Source organism: Varroa jacobsoni, unplaced genomic scaffold (assembly GCF_002532875.2).
Source record: "Varroa jacobsoni isolate VJ856 unplaced genomic scaffold, vjacob_1.0 scaffold_641, whole genome shotgun sequence".
In the NCBI taxonomy this organism is placed as follows: Eukaryota; Metazoa; Arthropoda; class Arachnida; order Mesostigmata; family Varroidae; genus Varroa; species Varroa jacobsoni.
In genome coordinates this window covers 395,477-415,560 of record NW_019213543.1, presented here as the reverse complement: position 1 = coordinate 415,560, position 20,084 = coordinate 395,477, and the positions used below count along the sequence as shown (strand labels likewise).

General features: G+C 40.6%; 1 protein-coding gene and 1 long non-coding RNA gene across 8 annotated transcripts in view; one reads left to right on the top strand and one right to left on the bottom strand.

Annotated features, from left to right (window-relative positions):
• Window positions 1–12,495, bottom strand: part of LOC111262250 (uncharacterized) — a 44,558-nt gene extending 32,063 nt beyond the window's left edge. Inside the window, exons 1-2 of the long non-coding RNA XR_015311868.1 lie at window positions 11,686–12,495; window positions 10,892–11,035 (exon numbers count right to left, since the gene is read on the bottom strand). This is a non-coding gene — a long non-coding RNA (uncharacterized LOC111262250). The remainder of the gene's footprint in view (window positions 1–10,891; window positions 11,036–11,685) is intronic.
• mol (dual oxidase maturation factor 1 mol) overlaps window positions 1–20,084 on the top strand; it is a 107,512-nt gene that overhangs the window by 35,320 nt on the left and 52,108 nt on the right. For 6 of the 7 annotated variants that reach the window (XM_022836358.2, XM_022836356.2, XM_022836357.2 and 3 more), the window contains 2 exons: window positions 5,076–5,232; window positions 15,220–15,349. In XM_022836358.2, the coding sequence (XP_022692093.1) occupies window positions 5,079–5,232; window positions 15,220–15,349 (284 nt within the window). In that variant the 5' untranslated portion in view covers window positions 5,076–5,078. Of the gene's footprint in view, window positions 1–1,432; window positions 1,665–5,075; window positions 5,233–15,219; window positions 15,350–20,084 lie in introns of those variants that run through there. The other variant, XM_022836353.2, reaches the window with a different exon arrangement.

Here is a 20,084-nt window from a genome sequence, read left to right as displayed (position 1 = left end):
TGTATCGTTTTCGTTGGTAATGATGTAAACACGTGCAGGCTATAAATATACTGGGCACAGAACGCTAAAATGCTATTTGCTACCCCCAAATCAAGTTCCTGTGTTTACATACATAGTCTGATTGACCGACCTGGTGCTGGAGTTACAACGTTGCTTTCAACAGTGACTGCAATCTTTGGTTTCAGTGATTCCGTTTTTTTCTAGCAGTTGTCAATGCAGAGTTGACCCAGCCCGTTCTATTGCGGAAACCCGGCCAAAATAAGCCGAATCGACGGTCTTCTAGTGGCACCACAATGGGCGTAAACGTTGTTCTGTAGCCTACAGTGTACTAAATAATAATTTTTGTGTAGTCACAAACCCCAAGACATTGATGAATGTTTGTAGCATTAGTCACCTACCCTCTCCATTTACTCAAAGATGCGAAATAAAAGATGCATTTACACGGTGGTCAATTAAGGAGCTCTTTCAATGCGTAGACTTGTCGGTGTGCTAAGAAAGAATTTTTCCGTTCCTACTCAATGGTTGATTTACCCGTTGGTTTGCGCGATGTGGGAGACTAATACAGACCCTGCCAAAAGGCAACAGTCACCGGCAATGTCAGCTGTCAAGTGAAGATCCTTGGTGGAGCTGCGGCCCCATAGGGCGAGGGTTGCCCTGATCCGGACACCGCCGTTACAGCCCTCCGCAAGCAGCGCCACGCACAGCAGTTCTGCGACTCTTTGCAGATCCGCCATTCTGACGCGGCGCCAGCGCAACTTGACATCGGCAATTTCGCGTCTCGTAACTTAACGCCGTTTACTAATGTAAACTCTTTATTTTGTTCTTCTGGCTAGTGACGTTCGCTTTTATAGCAGGCTCTAACTTAACCCTAAAAAGACCAGCGTGAAACGATTGGCATTGTGTTATTTGTCCTCTGAATCAGCTTGTGAATCGCTTCAAGGAAAAAACCCGAATTTATAGGACGTTCCTTTGTGTTTTGAAGGAATGTTTGGCAGGTTTTTATGAACACCCGTTGCCTATCTATTAGATGGGCAGGAAGTTGAAAAGTTACTCAAATTTTGACTACCGCTGTTAGTAGCAGACGGATTCATTGAAGTCACTACAAATGGACATTTTCTGCTAAGTGCTTCGTGGGTGGACAAAATATGTTTCAGCTGTATTTTGTGTATAGTGAGTGAGGTTTTGTGTGAACATACTCGCTCGTCGGATAATTGTGTACCTACCATGTTGGTTTCGAACAACAATTGCTAGTTATTTATAGCAAATCGGATATTTTCGAAGTGATTCTAAGCACATAAGTGTCTTCTTGGTGAAGTGTGACCCTAGAGACTCTACAAAGGAGCCAGCTGTGTTAATGGGTGTAGAGTACTATATCGATACAGATTGGGGTGACCAGCTGAAGGCCAATAACAAGATAAATCAACAGCATATTACGTTATACGCATTGTCCTTTTGGCGTCAACCCTTTTATCCTTTTCACTATATACGGATTACTGTGAGGTCTCTTTCGTCGAAACCAATGCCGAAACTTCAATACTGGATGGCCACCCTCCATAAAAGAAGTTGTTGAAATTATAGATGTTCGTTAAGATCTATTTGCTATCGTGAAATAATCTCTCTACTTATTAGCTCAATGCTAAAATGGTGCAGATATCTGGAACGGGGTAAGGACACTTATTTCGATTAGAATAAAATCCAAGTATGGTCAAACTATTAATTCAATCCACATTTTAGGGATAGACTTAAAGGGGCCCGTCGATCAAGCCGGTTTTTATCTAACAACAGTACGAAATTTTATTTATAGCGCACGACTCAGTCAATTCAATGCCCTCACAGTCCAGTCCCTTGAGTGCTAGACAACAGAATTGTATGCTTCTTAATTTTTCTCTTGTAATATTTTTGATGTTCTCTGCTGCAACTGACTATCGCCAGACATCGCCTTTTTTTAATTACAAGCGATAAAATGTTTAGAATCAGCATCAGCGTCCTGCTTATGACACATGATGATCTAGGTTCGTCTCCGGGCGTAGGCACGCTTCGTTTCGGATTAAAAGCATCACTAGCCGTCTGATGGACTGCGTAGCAGTGGTGATGGACGTTCGAAGTTCGAAATACTCAGTCATGAACGTTGTTATTTAGGGCTACAACGGTGCATATTGAACGCAATTTCGTATGGAAAACCTTGTGCACATCTTGAAAATTCATACAAATCATCCGACAGACAAGCTATCCAGTATTCTTGTGATAAATCGTTGTATGTTTAAAACTAGCTTTGCATTATGGTAGCGCTTAACCTTACTTCTAGCAATTGGCACTGCGTAAAAACAACGAACAACTTCGGTGTCGACGAAATGACGCCTTGAAAAAAGTCTGCTTCATTCTACTAGGTTAAGCAGAAAGTTTCTAATCAATATCGATCGACCGCACGCAGATTTCAATGTTAACCGTCACCAGCAGCGGCATAGAAGCGTCAGCTAGCTGGCACTTCTGTGTATCTCATCTTGGGGCGAGTTCTTGGTCTGGGGGAATTCTACATAAGCCGTTACAGTCTTATATGCCCGTGTGCGCCTATAGAAGAACACCACACGGAACAACCGCGTAGGACGAGCTGTTACTGTTGTTGATAAAGTTACTGCAGTTGGTCCTACCGTCATAACAGCTGGGCCAGCTGCGGCTGCTTCTGGAACTAGTGACCCCGAACGTTGAAGGATACCAGTACCCTTCTCAGCAGATGTCGGCAGCAGATACGATACCCGGCATCTGAACGGTGTGTAATAGTCGAAGAGTCTACCGGTATAGTCGCGAAGATATGCTGCTTCACGCCGCCGGCTCAGCACGGTACCGTGAAATGTGTTGGAGCTGCCACAGAACAGACTAGAACCGAGGCATCGTAAACGAGCTTGCCTTGTGGAAGCCCCTTCGGTTTGCTATTTGTTCGTCCGGTCAGTCAACTGTCGTTCATGGATTATCGGAATCTATACTGCCTGCGATGTAGTAGCTTTGGGTTAGCGGTTGGGTAATGGTCGTCTGATGGGTCGCAAATGCTGGCGTGTGTCCACCAGTTCCTAGCCAAGTCCAACTGCGAAAATCTGCGTGAAAACAATTTCTTCCCCAACAACATACACAATGATGGGGGGAGAAGGGTACGCAGTCCTGTCGAAGAGACGACCTAACGTCGCCTGCTTGTGCAATTGTCGGAGCAGCTACTGCTGCTGCTGCTGCTGTAGTGCTGCGTATACCTGCGTATAGATTTGACATTTACGCTAAAGGAGTCAATCTTATTTGCGGGTTGATTTCAATGGCTGTCGTGCGCATGACAGGGTCGACGTTGCCAGAAATGGGAATTGCTTCTTGCATAATAGCGCAGTAGATTAATTTCAATACAAGCCCAAATTTTCAAAATGTATCCAAAGTAAAGCTCGCCTTAAAAAAGCGTGCAGAACAACTAGACCTGTTTCCCTTCTTCCCATAAAGGGAGCGCTGCAGTTGGTTCCGCCGCACCTCGTGATGAACTAGTTTATAACTCATGCATACTCAGCTGTTAATAGGCAGGCCAAGCAAGCTATTCTGATTTTTTTGAAAACTCATAGATTATTCTCTGATGGTCGAAACACAGACACATGATTTGCCGATGAGACAGAATCCTTTTATTATAGCCTCTTCATTTAATCGCACCCACCGTGCAATATGTTATTGGCTTGGAAGCATCGGCCCTGTTGGCTCTCTCGATCCGAAATAAAAGCGCCAAATTCACTACGACAACATAATAGGAGCTCCGCTACCATACGCGAAACATACCAAATTTAGAAAATCAATAGACAGAGTAGAAAGTTTAAAGGCACGTGCCGACTCACGGTAACGTCTCAGTACTTCAATGTTCGCTAACTTTCTGTTTGAAGCACAATCTGACAATTCATCTAAAAGCAATTACCTCGCTGAACTTTACTTACACGAAACGTATTCTGAACTAGGAATTCGGATAATTCTCGTTTCTATTCGGCGAATAAATACCATTATCACAGACCAAATATACATATAACTGTTCATTCCTATTCATCGCTTATTTGCGTCTCGCCATCGTTCTAACAAGATGTCATGTATTACTGTGTCTAGGTCATTATTATAAACGTATTGACGATGCCGTCCATACTTGCGATGTTCAAGCACGGTGTCACGGCTATCGGATAGGCGCAAACAGGCCTGCCGGCCATTTTTGGGTCTTTTGTGTTTTACCCCCAACCTCTTGTGTTTACCCGCGTGTTGGCGCTTAATTGCCCGGCCTGATCCGTAGTGGTAACATATCGTGTACTGTGCGGTCCTTAAATGGCCCTTTATTCTGCAGAAGTGACTGCACAGGCTCTGCTATTTCATCGCATTATACTTTATTAGTACGGAACAGCCTTATATCTGCTATCAATAGAAAACAAATTGTCACAAAATTGTCTAGAATTGTGAGCTGATAAAAAAAATGCTGACAAATCAGTTTACAGATAAAGTCTTGCAATAATACTATACGGCAACAATATCACAGGCTGACGTCTCTGAATGAAAATATCCGTTGGCCCTCTTAGGGCACCATTGTCAAAGTATCTGAAACATTATTTTCAAGAACATTTTTCTTTTTCCGTTAGTTTTCTTAATAGTAATTAAAAAGCAAAAACAAACAACATTAGCTTATGTAGTTTCCCGGTTAAATAAGATACTTTTTCAAACTCCGAGAAATTCAAATGTCCAACTACATTACTATTTAAATTTGGCCTAGTGTAAGTGTAGATGCGCCCGTTTACCCACACAATAGATTTTAATAGATATCTAATCATTCATAAAAGTAAAACATTTTGCCGTATAATTATTATCCAGATTAAATTATTTTTTCTTCTAACTCAAGAATTAGAAGATTTAAAAAGCCTAAGTGTTCCACATTGTTATTACGCGTATCCGAACCTAATTTGAAAACGTACATGCACGTTAACCAACACAACAGAGACCGCAACTTCAATCGAGTATCGTTTTGAAACCTATCACTAACGTTTTGCTATAATTTTTTCCCCATATACCTTAATCTCTGATTTCAGAGAATGACCGCGGGTTGGTTCGACGCGTGGCGGGACGACGGGGGGCCCGCACTTCACGCAGATCCAAACCGAACTCACGTAACGGTCGATACGCCCGAGCTCTTCATCTGCATTGCGTTTGCAACGCTCTTCATAGCTTTCCTCATTATTGTGCCCGGTAAGTTGAACATTGTAGGTGACACCTACTATAAAATGATGCTATATCGACTTATCAAAATGCAAGGACTTCAAACAACGTAAAGCTATTAATCATTTGTAATTTGTTGTTTGGTATTATTTAAAAAAAAAAAAAAAACTATAAAACATACAGTAAGTAACGCACCGCTATTATTAGTTCGAGGATGTTGCAACGTAGACGTGTTGTCCAAGCCAGTGACGGGTAAATTAGAGTTACGTTTTGATGAAGAATAGGGTAGTTCGACATTTTGCAGGTGGCTTGCAAACTCTCTGCTACAAAAACTATTGTTTTATAGTCACAAATGCAGTGCGTGACGTACAACTAATGCAGAAGACACGGATTTCTGTTATGTGGGACCTGTGAGGGATGTGCGCCCCAATAAAAATCTATAGAACGGCAAGTCTATGATAGCCTGGGTAATTCGAAACGCTTATTGGTTAAGTATATCGCCATATTTAATTATAGTTGGATATATCAGGGACAGAAATACCACTATCTGTTGCTAAGGGAATTTCGAATAAACACGACTGAATGGCAATACCATTCAGTCGTGTTTATTCGAACGATGTTTTTTTATAGGTTTAACAATACAGCCTCATAGTATCGTGCTTTTCTGTTGTATCTCGTTAAAAACTTTGACACTTTAATTTGATGTTGTCAAAAACAACAACAAAGAAGACACCTTGTCTGTTTACAGTTCTGCATAGAACAGCAGACGATACCAAAAGACAAAGTATTTTACCGCAGGTCAAAACTGTATTTTTACAATTTTTGAAATAGTTGCCCTTGTGTTACCGTAGCGGGTAACATGGTTGTCTGCTGAACTGTGTAACACGTGGTGATATAGGTCCGAATCCGAGCGTAGGCACGCTTCGTTTGGTTTTGGAAACCAACCATCTGACGTAATGTCTAATTGGTTGAATATCATACATAAAATTCAGAAAACTTTTTTAAAATTCTAATATCTTCTCTTTATTATTTGTTAGGCGCTCAAAATCGATTTACCGTAATTTCCCACGCTGAAATCGATGTACAGCTGTCTTTTCCGTTTGAATCAATATCGCCATTTAATGGGTTCGTTTACGATTCGGTCTACCGCCTAATACGATTCCAAGTAAAGTGTTCGAAAACCCAGATGGAGTCACATTGTGTTCGCTTCTTTGCCCCTTCGACTCCCGTTTTTGACCCGTCTGGATTTGGAATTATTTAACATTGCTCCTATTCATCCTGAACTTCTCCTTACAGGGTGCTTCATATTATTTATCCTGTCCGACTCGCTGGGTCAAATCGGTTCTGCAGGAAGAACCGACTGCTATTTATTTTCAGATCCGCGGCAAGTGAAGATATTTCTAACTAGAAAACGGGAGTAGATTTTCCAATTTATTCTTAATGATCTCAAGCTATTTTGACCTACCTCTCAATGATTGTTGCTGTTATGGTTTTGTGCTATTTTTTGAAAATGAAATTAACATTGGCGCGACAACTGACTAAAAGTTACCGATGTATAGTTTGTTTGTATTGTATGTTTGTACCGATGTATGTTCGTCCGTGATGAATCTTAATAATCATAGTAGGAGTAGTCGAGCAACAATATCATTGCCATGATGCCGTTGTCAACGTCTTTTCGTCACTTCTGTATTTTCTATCTCATGCTGTTAGTAACCTTCGTACAGCCGCAGTCGGTTTTGTTTTCACCCGCCAGCAGATCCACTTCTGCTATAGTTAACTATTTTTATTGACAATTTTACTAACATATATGTATGTATATCCGGCGCGAGAGGTAACGTATTCGTCCACTGCTGTTAGGGACACTCAGGTTAAGGATCCGGGCCTGCACACGTTTTATTCCGTACTGAAAGCATCCAGCTATCGGAATTCTTTACGGTTTAAGCACTGGACGTGAGGCCCTAAAGACATCATATATGCGTACACATTTATACAATTGACGGAAAATCATCAACTACAGCAGCGTGACGACAGATGGCGCCACAAACGGTGATAATTATGATGATCTGCCCCGGTTGGCTGACTGTTTGTCATTGATTAACAACTCTTTCTACGGGATCCATCGTTACCTCGCTCTGTGCACGAACAATACAGGCATTGTCCACTTGGGTAGAACACTGTGGCCGAGTGACGGCGAACCACCACAGCAGCAAAACAAAGCGGTAGGATTCATCAGAGTGGTAACAGTTGAAATGACATCATATTTTTTTTCTGGTATCAGGATACCAAGGCACCCATGTACTGAGCAGAATTTGTTGAAAAAACTCGAGATTTCACATTAGAGAACTGTACAGAAGGTCCAAGCTGATATTCTGCGTACCATCTGTTTGCTTGGCTGTGCCTTGATCATAACATTAGCTAGCATTGGCGCTGCCGTCATGGTAATTATCATTAACTTAGCCGACGATATTATTATTGATCACTTGTGGGCGGGAGATGGTATCATTCTCCGTTTGGCTACCGTCGGGCCGTAATAACGATGAGGGGTAACTGGCACGTTCAACTACTTCCGGCATTTGCATGCTACTAGTACGGATGCAGGCATCGTAACGAGTTTGAAGTAAATATATACAGGACAAACAGTACGCATACGCGAATCTTTTCGTAGCTGTTTACACGAGCTTATTGGAGAGCTGCAGTAAATGGCATCGTAGACTAACTGATGGTACTTCTGTTGAAGCAAGTGTAGTTGTTACTGGCTTGTTTCCTTTAATGTTCCGCGCATAAAACACGCAGGCCCTTTCAGTTCCACCTGGCCAATCAGTGCGGCCTACTGATATCCAGTACTTCTAGCATATTGGCCATCTTTTTTAAATCAAACAGAACATAATATAACATCTGAGTGTTGTTTCGACTGTGCGTAAACCATCTATATATAAATTCGTAACGATTCAGGCTTGAAAGATATGGCAATAGAGCATTTTGAAGTGATGTTGAAATCTATATCTTCAGTTACTTTCTAGTTAACTAGGCCAGTTCCGCTGTGAAACTGGTATTTTTTTCGTCGTTTCACTATATTGTTGCTTTGAAATTCTAGAAATATTACCGAAATACAGAAAAAACAATATTTAGTCTTTGCTCTCTCTGAGTGTTCATGAACGGCTTCCGTGTTCCATGTCCATGGGAAGACCTCAGGCTACCAAGTCTAAGAACATTTTCAACGTTATATTGCAGGAATTTGCCCAACGATGTCTTTATATAGCCATTGACTGTGTCTGGACAACTGCTCCTCCGTTGGGCAACGATAGAACGCTGCTCAGAAAAATAAATTTACTTTTAAACCATTGCTACACTGGTCGTCGCAGATCTTCTCGACACGTAAAAGGGAAACAACGCTAACCTTTCAAACCTGCGCACGGATCTATACAAGCGTATCTAATTGAAAACTCACTGAAAACAATAAAGGATTAAACGTTATATATGGTAGTATCATAAACTCTCTATGCATACGTAAGGAGTACCGGCCGTAATCAACGTATACGCATGTATATTTAATAATAGAAATAAATAACAAAATATCAATTCCAAAATACTACTACATGCTACATACTACTACAAACAAAATACTAACCGATGAACACAACATATCTGCCAATGTACAATCCATGCTGAGCCACCCTATTGCACCCAGCTAAAGATCAACCCTAAAACAAACAGCTTTATAAGTAAGCAACTTATTTGACAGATACAATACTAAAACAATTATTTTTGTCTGGCTGTATTGCTTAAGAAGCTTTTTTGTTTTTCTTGAAAACTGTATTGAGTTGCCTACAAAGTTGCCCCGTCGATGTCTCTACCTTTAAGTTATCGACCGCCAAAACACTCTCCCAGCGTAACCTCATATTCTTCAATCGTTTGTAGTAACAAATTGAGCTCTTCGTTTTTTTCTCTGACATTAAAAAGCTTCAGTTTCAATAGCTTCTGAAGTACCGAAGGCATACGAATTAATAAAGTCAATTGTTTACAACGAAACATGCCATAGGTCATCAGTTGCCGTTACAGGATACGCTTGTTCTGCCGCCGTCTTTTACCCCGTTTGTCGCCGCAACACCAATTGGTTCGTTTTATTCAAGCCTTGTTAGGTCAGCGTAGTGCAAGGCTTCTTCTAAGGGACAAAGCACCTTACAGAACAGAGTTAGCGGTCGACAGTGGCGTTAGCATCTCCAGGAGTCCATTAAGAGCAGTAAGCTTCGTTTCGTCCGTACGGTGTGGCAGCGAATGCGCCATAGGTCCCATGGCCTGATGTCGGTTCCAGCCCCAGCTCCAACTTCCACTTGAGCAGGTCTTTGGCTAGATATTCAGACATCTTCAACGGAAACACTACAGGAAACAGCTCACTGAATTTTTCACTTATTGTTGAGCGGTTTATAATGGCATTACTACTAGCTGTACGTATATATGTACTGGTTAGTCACGACAGTTGCGTGAACTTACGGTAGCCTGAATAACCACGGCCGTCGAAACGATTCGCGCTGGCGGGCGTTAGGCGATATGTATTAACCACGTGGCTCAGTAACGAAGGTCAACCCAACCCGCTACACTCAAGTTAAGAAGGCCAGCGTCCATTTCTATCAATGGAATCCCGGCAGTGAACGAATAAAAGCTGTTGTTTCTACCGCTGGCTCTGGTACGTTTTGCTGATGTGGAGACAATTGCAGATTGAATTTAGTACAACATAATAGAATAATTCCTTTATCGACTCGTTTGTTGTTGGTGATCTAATGAAATATATCGACCTTCCTAAGATAAATCATACGTGACGATGGGTGATAAAATGGCTTAAAAAATTCTATCTTATATGGGTGACCTATTCGGGGAACGACGACGAGAAACGCGGCGATCAGGTGCCTCTCTATGTATACCAGCACATATACCGAAACAGTTGAACATGTTGAAGCAGTAAGCTTTATGGCGATAATAATGGTGATGGCGATTACTAAAAAATGCCTATGATTGAATACTGGGAACTTACATTGCTTTTTAATATGTGTATTAGCGATCGAATAGTCCCGAAGGCAAATTCAATGGTAAACTTGGGGTCGACACATTGAAAAAAAGTCCAATGTTTATGAACTTGAGTTCTATAAGGGAAGTTTGCCCACATGACTAACAATGACTCGCTTAGTTCGCTCGGGATCATTCTACGCAGCTTTAATACAACAGGCAAAAATTAGACCCAAAGTTGAAGTGGCGTATTTATCGGTAGCAGAAAAACATTTCTTTTCCAGTCGAGCTCTTTTTAAAAATACGGGATTCTACTACCATAGACTACAGTCATATATATAAGTATATATACATATACATGTTTTATAGAGAACAAAATCTATCTGTACTTAATTTTCAGTGAAATGTAAGCAGAATCAAATGATGAACCAAAAAAAAACTAGTGGTAAGTTTACAATTGTTCGAAATCGATTTATCTGGTACAGCAGCGGCTGACCTAATTTGCTATCAAGCATTAATTGATCGATCAAAAGCAGCGCGTAAAGAAATACGCTTGAGAAACATGGCCAAAGTGTATGCTAATGCACTCAATGACGATAGTAAAATAAATGTTCTACTAAATTTCATCTATCTATAATGTATCGTAGCAATCCTATGCATTGGTGCTAGGTCGTTGTTTCCTACGTACCGGGTAGACTGCTGGCTTTATTGTTGCGTAATATTGCAGTAACAGGTTTAGTCGAAGATGTAAGTGTAGCAGTTTCGACGCGGCTGATCGACGGACGCAGACGAGATTTGAATGAGTTGATTAAAGAAAAAGAGGCCCGATTTACTATAGACGGTAATAAAAAAAGAAAAAACAAAAAGAAGCGAGAGCATGTACGTACGATGTTGAATGAACTGTCTACGTTACTTAGCAAAATGGCCCTGCGAATAATAATTTTAATGCGTGAAATGCCTATAGGGTCCAAGTAACACGTACAGCTGACTTCGACGGGTCGTTGGAACTGGGTTCTGGCAGAAGCGACGGTTGCACCATCTGATCTAATAATAACCCATATTGGTTTTTCGACGATTTACATGTCTCTTTAACCCAGGTATAAAAAGATGACGCACGCATCCATCTGTAGAAAGCTATAGAGAGGCTAGCTTGAATAAATATGCTGTTTCAGGAAGTTGACCAAGTTTTCCAATAATTTTCTTATGAAGTGGTCGGAATAATGGGTAAGAATGGCACATTGCACATACTGTGGCCTCGATTGACCACCAATTTTTTTTTGTATACCAGATTGACAACATGCCCTTATAAATGCCCAGACGTTTCTATGATCGCACAGAAATTTGAGAATACGATGTGTTTCGTTAAGCAATTCGAACAGTTTTCTAAAACGTAACTTGAAATTGACAACTATCTGTACGTACGTTAGCTATCGGCACTGCTGACACGCCGCGTATATATCTCAGCGTGACTACTTTACTTACTTCGTGCCTGTCAGCTTTCTAGTTAACGGTTCGGAATGTCCCAATGTACCCAGTCGTAATATGAGGCAATCGTTTTCAATAGCATACTTTAAATATGAACGCCTATGGCGCAGACTTTTACGTTATGCTAGTTTATGATCACTTGTTTCACACAGGCTTCTCAATGTACGCACGATAAGCGAAACTCTTGACGCTTACAGGCCGTTTACCTCTAGACACGAGAGCTAACCTTCCTTAAGGCCGCTGCCCCCGATTAGCCTGATATAGTTTGTGTATTAGCAATTAATTTTATTGAACCCTTATGATGGAACTTTCTTAATAGGGTCCTAAATATGGAAAAACTGTTACATATATATAATTACGCTAGTGGTTAGGATGCTTTATCGGGACGAATGGCCTATGGATGGCTTTGTCGCTTTCGTTCGATGTAAACACGCTCTTTACTCGTAGCGGTAGACCGAATACAAAAAACGCTGATGAACTTTTCGCTAACATTGAGCTAGCTGAGTACCCGGAATAATGTCGAAAAGCTCGATATTGACCGCTAAAAAGCTTAAAAACAATGGAACGAGCTACAAAGAAAGCCGACATTTAGATGTTAGAAAATATCGTATCATAGCGAAACTCCTCAGCAACGCAACGAAATTAAGCTGTCCTAAGGCGGTTGATGAAAAATGAATCATCTACGATGATAATGTCTAAGTAAATAGAAATATGTTATAAATTGTCGCCGTTTAGTTCGAACTCCTCCTGTCAACAACGCGGGCTAATTAAAAATAGTCTCACCTCTTGGTTTCGATGACTTCGTGAAATAAGGTATTCGTTCCCATGCCTTTACAGGGATAATATGCGTAATATACTCTAATCTAATCTGGCCTTTGGTACGGAGCAATTGGCATCTTAACTAATTTTAGCTTAAATGTTATGCGTCCTTTTTACATAGTGCATCTTAAATTTTTAAACAATTTAAATTAGCACAATACTTTTGATTACAGTAGCAGGTTCGCCTATTATCAATTATACTTTCGTTAAGTAGAAACTAGAAAAAAAAAACCTGTTGCCCATAAGTCGATTTAGAATTTTCTTTAAGGCGGTCATCTCAAGGGGCGTAAAAGGTACAATGCGCAGTCGGTCAGCTGTTTAACCGTTGTTCGTTAGCGTTGGTATCACGCGGGTCTGACGTTATCGCCCGAAGGTTAAGCCTTGCGATGAGTCAGGCTTACGTTGGTAAGCCGTACCAATTAAAATTTGTGGCCAAAACGCTGCCCTGACGAGAAGTGCTACGAACAGAAAATCTTTGCAATCATATACATAAATTTAGCACTCTTTACCAGCTACCTACCATCAGGCAGGTTATGAGTGTTTGTATGTGTGTTCACTCATACATATGTATAGATATGCATATACGAAATGCACTTATATTTATACAAGGGATTTTGCGTGCCGTTTGACCCTGTCGCGGCATTTCCTAGAACAATCCGTACATTAGATCTATAATCGTGAAAATGGACATATAGAAAAATTGACGTATTGCCATAAAAACTCAAAAAAAAAACACGTAATTCACCTTCACTGAATGGTGCCGATTTCGAAAACGTAAAAAGCAGAAATCGCGCTTTAAAAAATATCATAACAAATCAGACAATGTCGTGCTCCCGCTCAGCTAAACCAAGGGTACGTATCAGATATTTATGTAATGTATGAAGTAAAATATGCTATATTTAATTTGTTTTTGCATATTTTACGTCCGGTACTTACACCTTTGGGCGTCCCATTAGACGGCCGGCCGCTCTCAGCACGAAATGAAGTGTATTGACACCCAGATTCGGACCTGGACCGCCTCATCAATTTTTATGTGTAGCCGGTAAACCTATTACCCATCGTGCTATTACAGGGACTAAGTGCGTTGTGATTAACTCCCACGTGCTGTTCTGGCTCTCATAGGCTACGAATGGGTGTAAAAAACAAAGATATTTAGGTCATTGAGACGCCTCTGGCGAGCTTTCACTGCTAAGGTCACGATTGCTTACTGCAACTTTTTATAGCATGCAGCTGATATCAGCGAAGCACTATTATGAGCTCCGATTATACGTAGACGATCGGAGCGATAGTTCTTAGACAAGTGTTCCAGGGGTGAGGGCTTATTAATGAGGGCATATTCGATAATATCGAATAACAACTACTGGGGCCATATTCATGATAAAATAATGCGCGCATGTTAATTAACGTTTAGTTGCATGTGAAACATGTATCACTTGTATACTTACTATTATAGTGTTCGATTTGGAAGTTAGGTAATATTGATCTGAATCGTCTGAAGACCCTAATATCGATTTACAGATATGCCACCGAAGTACACAGAGTTATCAAACAGAAATCAAATTGTTGATAGGCCTCTATGGTCATAACTTCTCTAGCAACACCATGCTAATCTACTACAGTTATTACCGCTGTCTAAGAAAGGATAACGTTCGCGAACCCTCGCGAGCCGTGTGACCTTCGTTCATCGAGTTCTATGTATAAGACAATTTATAGCTTTGTTTCTCGCTAGTAGCCCAAAATAAAATAATATATTTCTCACTAAAATTTACCGCCGACAGTAGTACTTTTTTTGTTTGAGAAAAAAATAAAATACAAAGAAAACCTAAATATAAAGATGTTCGTGAAATATCGAGAACAGCCCCTAGATCTGTTTTAACCTGATACTGTTTCAGTGAATTTTGTCACAAAACCATGTCTTTCTTCCTCTATAACACGCAGCTTCCTTACTGTGTTGATGATAGAAACAATTTTCAAAATCCCTTTCTGTTTACCATTGCACCTTTTCTCATACACGTTGACGTATATGTTACTAAGTGTTCGTTTCCTGTGCGCCGCTAATCGCTCCTTGATTGCTGCGATCGCATATAGATTTATCTAGGTTTGGTGGGAAAGAAGACTATTCCGGACTATTTGTTATGATAAATTGTCGGTTGAAGGTCTACACGACACCGTTATATATACGTCGTCATATATACGCTCGAAGGTTATACAGACACTGTAAATTTTTACTTCGTTCTAGCTGTCGAGAAGCACTAAGATCATGGAGTGTCAAGTACTTTAAAAGTGACTGATATTCACCTATGTAATAAACAGACGCCCTATACTGATCATCGGATCTATCTAAAGCGGACTTTTAGAGTTTAGAATAATGGATAATTCTCTGATCTTATAAAGCTCTCGTAGGATAAAACGTTCGATCCCAGTTTTAGCTAAACTGCATGCTAATACTAAGTGGATAAGATCCAGCGGAATACAGAAAAGGACAATACTTGATAAAAACATGACGAACATAATATCGGTGACCAGAAATTGGGTTGTTTTTATTAAAAAAAAAAAATTAGTAACGCAAGCTTTCAGCCGTCGCTTAAAATCGTTTGTTTTCGATGTGTATGATACGACAATTGATTAGTTCGTTCCGTAACTAGACGGATTTGATATTATGTAACAATAATTGTACCTGTTTTTCTATCCGGTGACTGTTTTCTTTTGCAGGTATCCGCAAGGAGCGTATCACAACTGTACTGTGTGTGACAGTCTCATTGGCAGTTGGAGCTTCCATTCTAACAGCGATTCACGGCGGAGGCTGGCACGTCGCCCACGCTTCGACCAATACCTACTTCAAGTGAGTCGACTCCCTGCGTGATAGATTTCAATGAAGCCGTTAACAGAACGCTTACTTAAGTTGACCTCGTGATTGACGGTAGCTCGCGACGATTTTTTTTCTCTCGACAAATAGAGTTTATCACGGCTTCTTTGAGTATATCCAGTAGACTTTGTCGCTTTCTGAAAAAAAAAAATCGAATGTACGAGCGAGGTCAGCTTTAATTGGAGCCTATTAATGGCGAAGGACCGGGACGAAGTTGTCCGGTGACATCTCAACGGGAGTAAGTACAACTACAGGCTTATCTTCGGTCAATCGTGTGGATTCTATAGGGTTACTATTTATGGAACGCGTGAATATATTTGCGAAGATACATTTAACATATCTACCTATATTGAAGTACCCGCTTCATTAGCCATTCTAATACTTCCAGAGAGTCACTTAGCCTTATCACGGTATTACAACTATTCCAGCCTATCTATATGGCAGTAGTCGATGTTAACCAAGTTGCATCAGCTATGCTATAAAGACGAAAAAAATCAAAAACTACTCTCCGTAAAAACGCGAAACTCGACTTCCAGTACCGCTACGATCTCGTAACGAGAGAAGGGACCAGGAACCTATTTATATGTTCGTATAAACATTTGATTGTTAGCACGAAAGCGATCAGTTACTTAGTGGTCGTTGTACTAGTCGCGTATCGTTTGTAGATGTTTACCTTGCGTAGACCTTTCGTGTAGACGGCTGTCCACATGAATTACAGTTTGTGCATGTACAATGACAGGAATAGGCAATTAATCCGTGGCCAAGGAACGTAGAAATTCTTGTTCTCAGTATACTCTGTTTGGATTTACTGTCAAGTCAGGAATAATCGTCGCTGCTATTTTCGAATCGTTCTTCCGGCCGTGGCCGTAGAACTGCTTTTTTGTCCTGACTCTCCGTTATTAGAAAGTGACCATGCACAAAATGGTAAATCAGCTGTTGGCTGTGCAAAAAAAATTTATCGCTAGATCTATTGTTATCGTTGTGTCTTTCGTCGTCAGAGCGTCAGTGTGCAGCGTTCCTCTGATTACGAATCGCTATAGAACTACCTCGCCGTCACAGTCAGATCAATCTGTCACACAATTTACTGTTGACATTAATGTGGTTGTTGACAATATTATTATCCTTATGCTTTTATTCCGATTCCAGTCTTTAGTATGCCGATTGTCACTGGTGCCTGTTTCCGCTAGACCCTTTCCTAATCCACGTACATCTATGAAACGCGGGACCGGCCCCCTGAAACCAGGAACGTCGTCAAAATGTTTAAGGCCAAAGGCCAACCAGAATCCGTACAAAAAACAGTGCAACACTCTCGCAATAATTAGGATGGTTTCGTGTTATTTTTGGTACAAATAACAGAAAATATTGCACAGTCCTCCACGTTTAACCTGATAGCAGATACGCTGCTTACTAACAATGCAGTGCTGATTTAGAGGTAGATAGCGTTTTTCTCTATCGACGTTGATTTCTATAGTGTCGCTAACACATTAACAGAGGCACGCACACCGATATGGACATCGAGACAACAAAAATAGGCAGACAGATCAAAACATATATATAGGGGAGTTCGCATATTGATTATTGGCAGTGTTCCGGATCAGCACGCGGAGAGCAGAAACGACCACGGACAGACAAAACTTTTTGCACCGTTTGCCGACAGCCGAGGAATACTAAATATGTGGGCACACATCTCAATGAGAATTGCAGAAAAGAAAATTATTGGCTAATCTGACGAACGCAGGAAGCGAGTAACAGGTAAACGTTGTATCAGCGCGTTAAAACGACCGTCGTCCACCGCTACAGACAAAAATTTTGAAGTAAGCGTCATCGGAGTGCTAATGATCGCGGGAAAGAACTTATGGCACCCGGCTGGTTTGTGTAGAATACAATGAATGGCTGGTCGGCTGGCCTCGGCTACCTTTAATTAAGTAAATCCACGCGGACGAAATCTTGTAGGAACAAATATATTATTCTACATATTATTATGTCTGTTTGTCAAGGAACACATAGTCCGAGTCCATATGAGAAACGACCATTGTCGAGCCTTACTAATTCTAACGGCTTGGCTAGTGACATCTACGTACTTACGTTTTGCCTACGTACAAAACAACATTATCTTGCTTTACGTTTGTGGCCTGAGATAGATTGGAGTCAATGTAACTCTGCTTAAGTGTTACATAAGTGCGATTAAAATACTATTTGATAAGGAACTTGTTGCTTTAGTAATCTTTTATCCATTTTGACCGACCGAACGAGATACCTCTGAGAAATTGTTGCAGTGTCTCAATAGTGTTAATGAATATGAAACATCTTTTATGACCTTAACTGGGCCCTCAAAGACCTCACTTTTTAGGTAACACTTAAATAATTCCCTATCTATCCTTATTATCATAAAATTAAGACATACGAACACAAATGACATTCAGATTCAATAACATAACATTAATTAATAATTCTTTTTTCGTATAGAAAAGGAGATGACGGCCGCATTGCGTAGTAAAAATGCCAATTCCCAACCCAACTCCCAACAAATCAACACCTTTTAAATACACTACTCCAAATTACTGATGAATTTTTATTAGACAAGTAAAATCATCGCTGCAAAGCTAGATAAGATTCTTCACTTTCATTTCCACTGAAATCTAACCTTGATTATCGCGTTCGCATAACGCAAATTTTGTTTCTACCGTTTGCTTTTGCATTCGCACTTTCCTTTATCTATTCTATGATAAATCTGACAGCGTCCCAGACGAAGCTCGCTATACTCTTAACTACGGCAAAATAATAATAAATAGAAGGAAACCCAAAGTGACGGTTGTTCTCCTTATCTGTCTGTATTGTGTTTATACGCCAGTTGCGTTCAGTTTCATGTCAGCAGACCCATTCCAAATGTGTATCCCGAAGCGGTCTCGTAGAGTTGAGCCGGCATCAGATCGATCGATCAAGCTGGAGCGCAACAAAGCATCGACGATTTTGGCCGGCGAAAGTATCGCTCACACGACCGAATTCGGTCAGATATATTCTCCGATGCAAATGAAGCACTGACCTGGTGCTCATGCTAGCATGCGTGTTATGCTTGATGTCGGGACGCTTAAAACTACTCTTTTTCCACTTTTGATTTTACCTCAAGCAGAAATGACTATAAGGGAAATAGCAGCGACTAAGTCATGAAGCTCGTCAGATATTCCCGAGTACTCTGATGATCTTTGATATTTATCAGCTGGCTCTCCTGTGCCATGAACACGCTCACTAGCTATCTGGCGCAGCTCAAAGATGAACGGACTTTTCCATCGCCCGCCCGTCCCCCTATGGTTCCGTATAATCCTACCCTGTACCGCAGAGACCCAAAACACGGGCACTCAGGCCTTTTGACATATTGCTGCTTTTCTTTTGTTGATGATCCCGCGTCGCTTGTTTCAATGTGACAATCCCGTTTCTGGCCGACAGTAGAGTCCCCATATAAATGTACGCGTATTTCCTGGTAGCTCGACCATTTCGAAAGCCTGCTTGCTTCTTAAATCCCTTTATTTTAGAACATTTTACGTCCGATGTATTCGCGTACGTTTCTCTGACGTAAACCAGACGGCAACGAACAATGAAAAACGACGACGACGTAGCCTCGGTGATGAGGCGGGTTCATCCCATGCCATACGCACGTTCTATTATCTTCATACAGTTTCTTATCAATTGCAGTTGCGATTTAAAAAAGTGCACAGAATGCCATGTACGAATGAGCTCTGTGTCATACCGACGGATTTTATGCTCGCCTTTCCATTGGTTTCATCTCGAAAAGATCAAATCTATTAAACAGATCATTCGCTCATTTATCATCTTTCAGAACTGGCCCTTTTTTTTTTTATGATACGTTTATTAATTACGTTCGTTAGAGTATGCAGATTTATACGGTAACACTACGTGTCTGTATACTCATATAGGCCGTGCGCAGGTATGTGTTTAATAATCCTTTTTAATCTAAAAAAACGCAGCACAGATACGATAAATCGCTTGATTTTCAAATACGTAGATAAAGATCAAGGGCGATGATTCCTAGAATAATATTTTACCGAAGTATCATCCTTTCGACTTTTTTTTTTATTGTTCCTAGCGCTGTTTTTACAAGAACGAAGCAAGTAGACATGTAGTTAGTTCCTATCTAATCACATCTAGTTTTTGACAGGTAACACTTCATTTTTTACTATATTACCTATGTAAAAACCGCGTTAAGATATCCGTCAATTATTTAGCTCGCGCCTTCTCTTTTTTTCGACTCTGCGTTTTATAGAAGTGTCCAATATTAACATATAAAGAAAACAGAAGTGAAAATCTATATTGTTCTATTTACTCCACACTTCATTTTTGTTTGACCCCTTTTTTGGTTCTGGGTTTGTAACTTCGTCTACTTGTGGAGCATTCATTAGATGAAAACGATCTATTAGACAGCAGAGGGATTTTTCAGAACTCACTCACTACCTAGGTGTTCTTACTCATACACAGGCTCTACCTTAAATTTCATCGCTAAGAAATGTTAGTATATCAATAATGGAGATAACTTTTTCTATCCATTTCGTTGTATTTTTATATCGTTGCCTGGATTTTAGGCAGCATTTGTGCCTGATCACATAACTTCTTCCGCAGTAACGCAGCGATAATTCGCGAAATGTAAAAACACAAAATAGCTTAAATCTTGTCACTTTCTGTTGTTCTCGAACAGGCC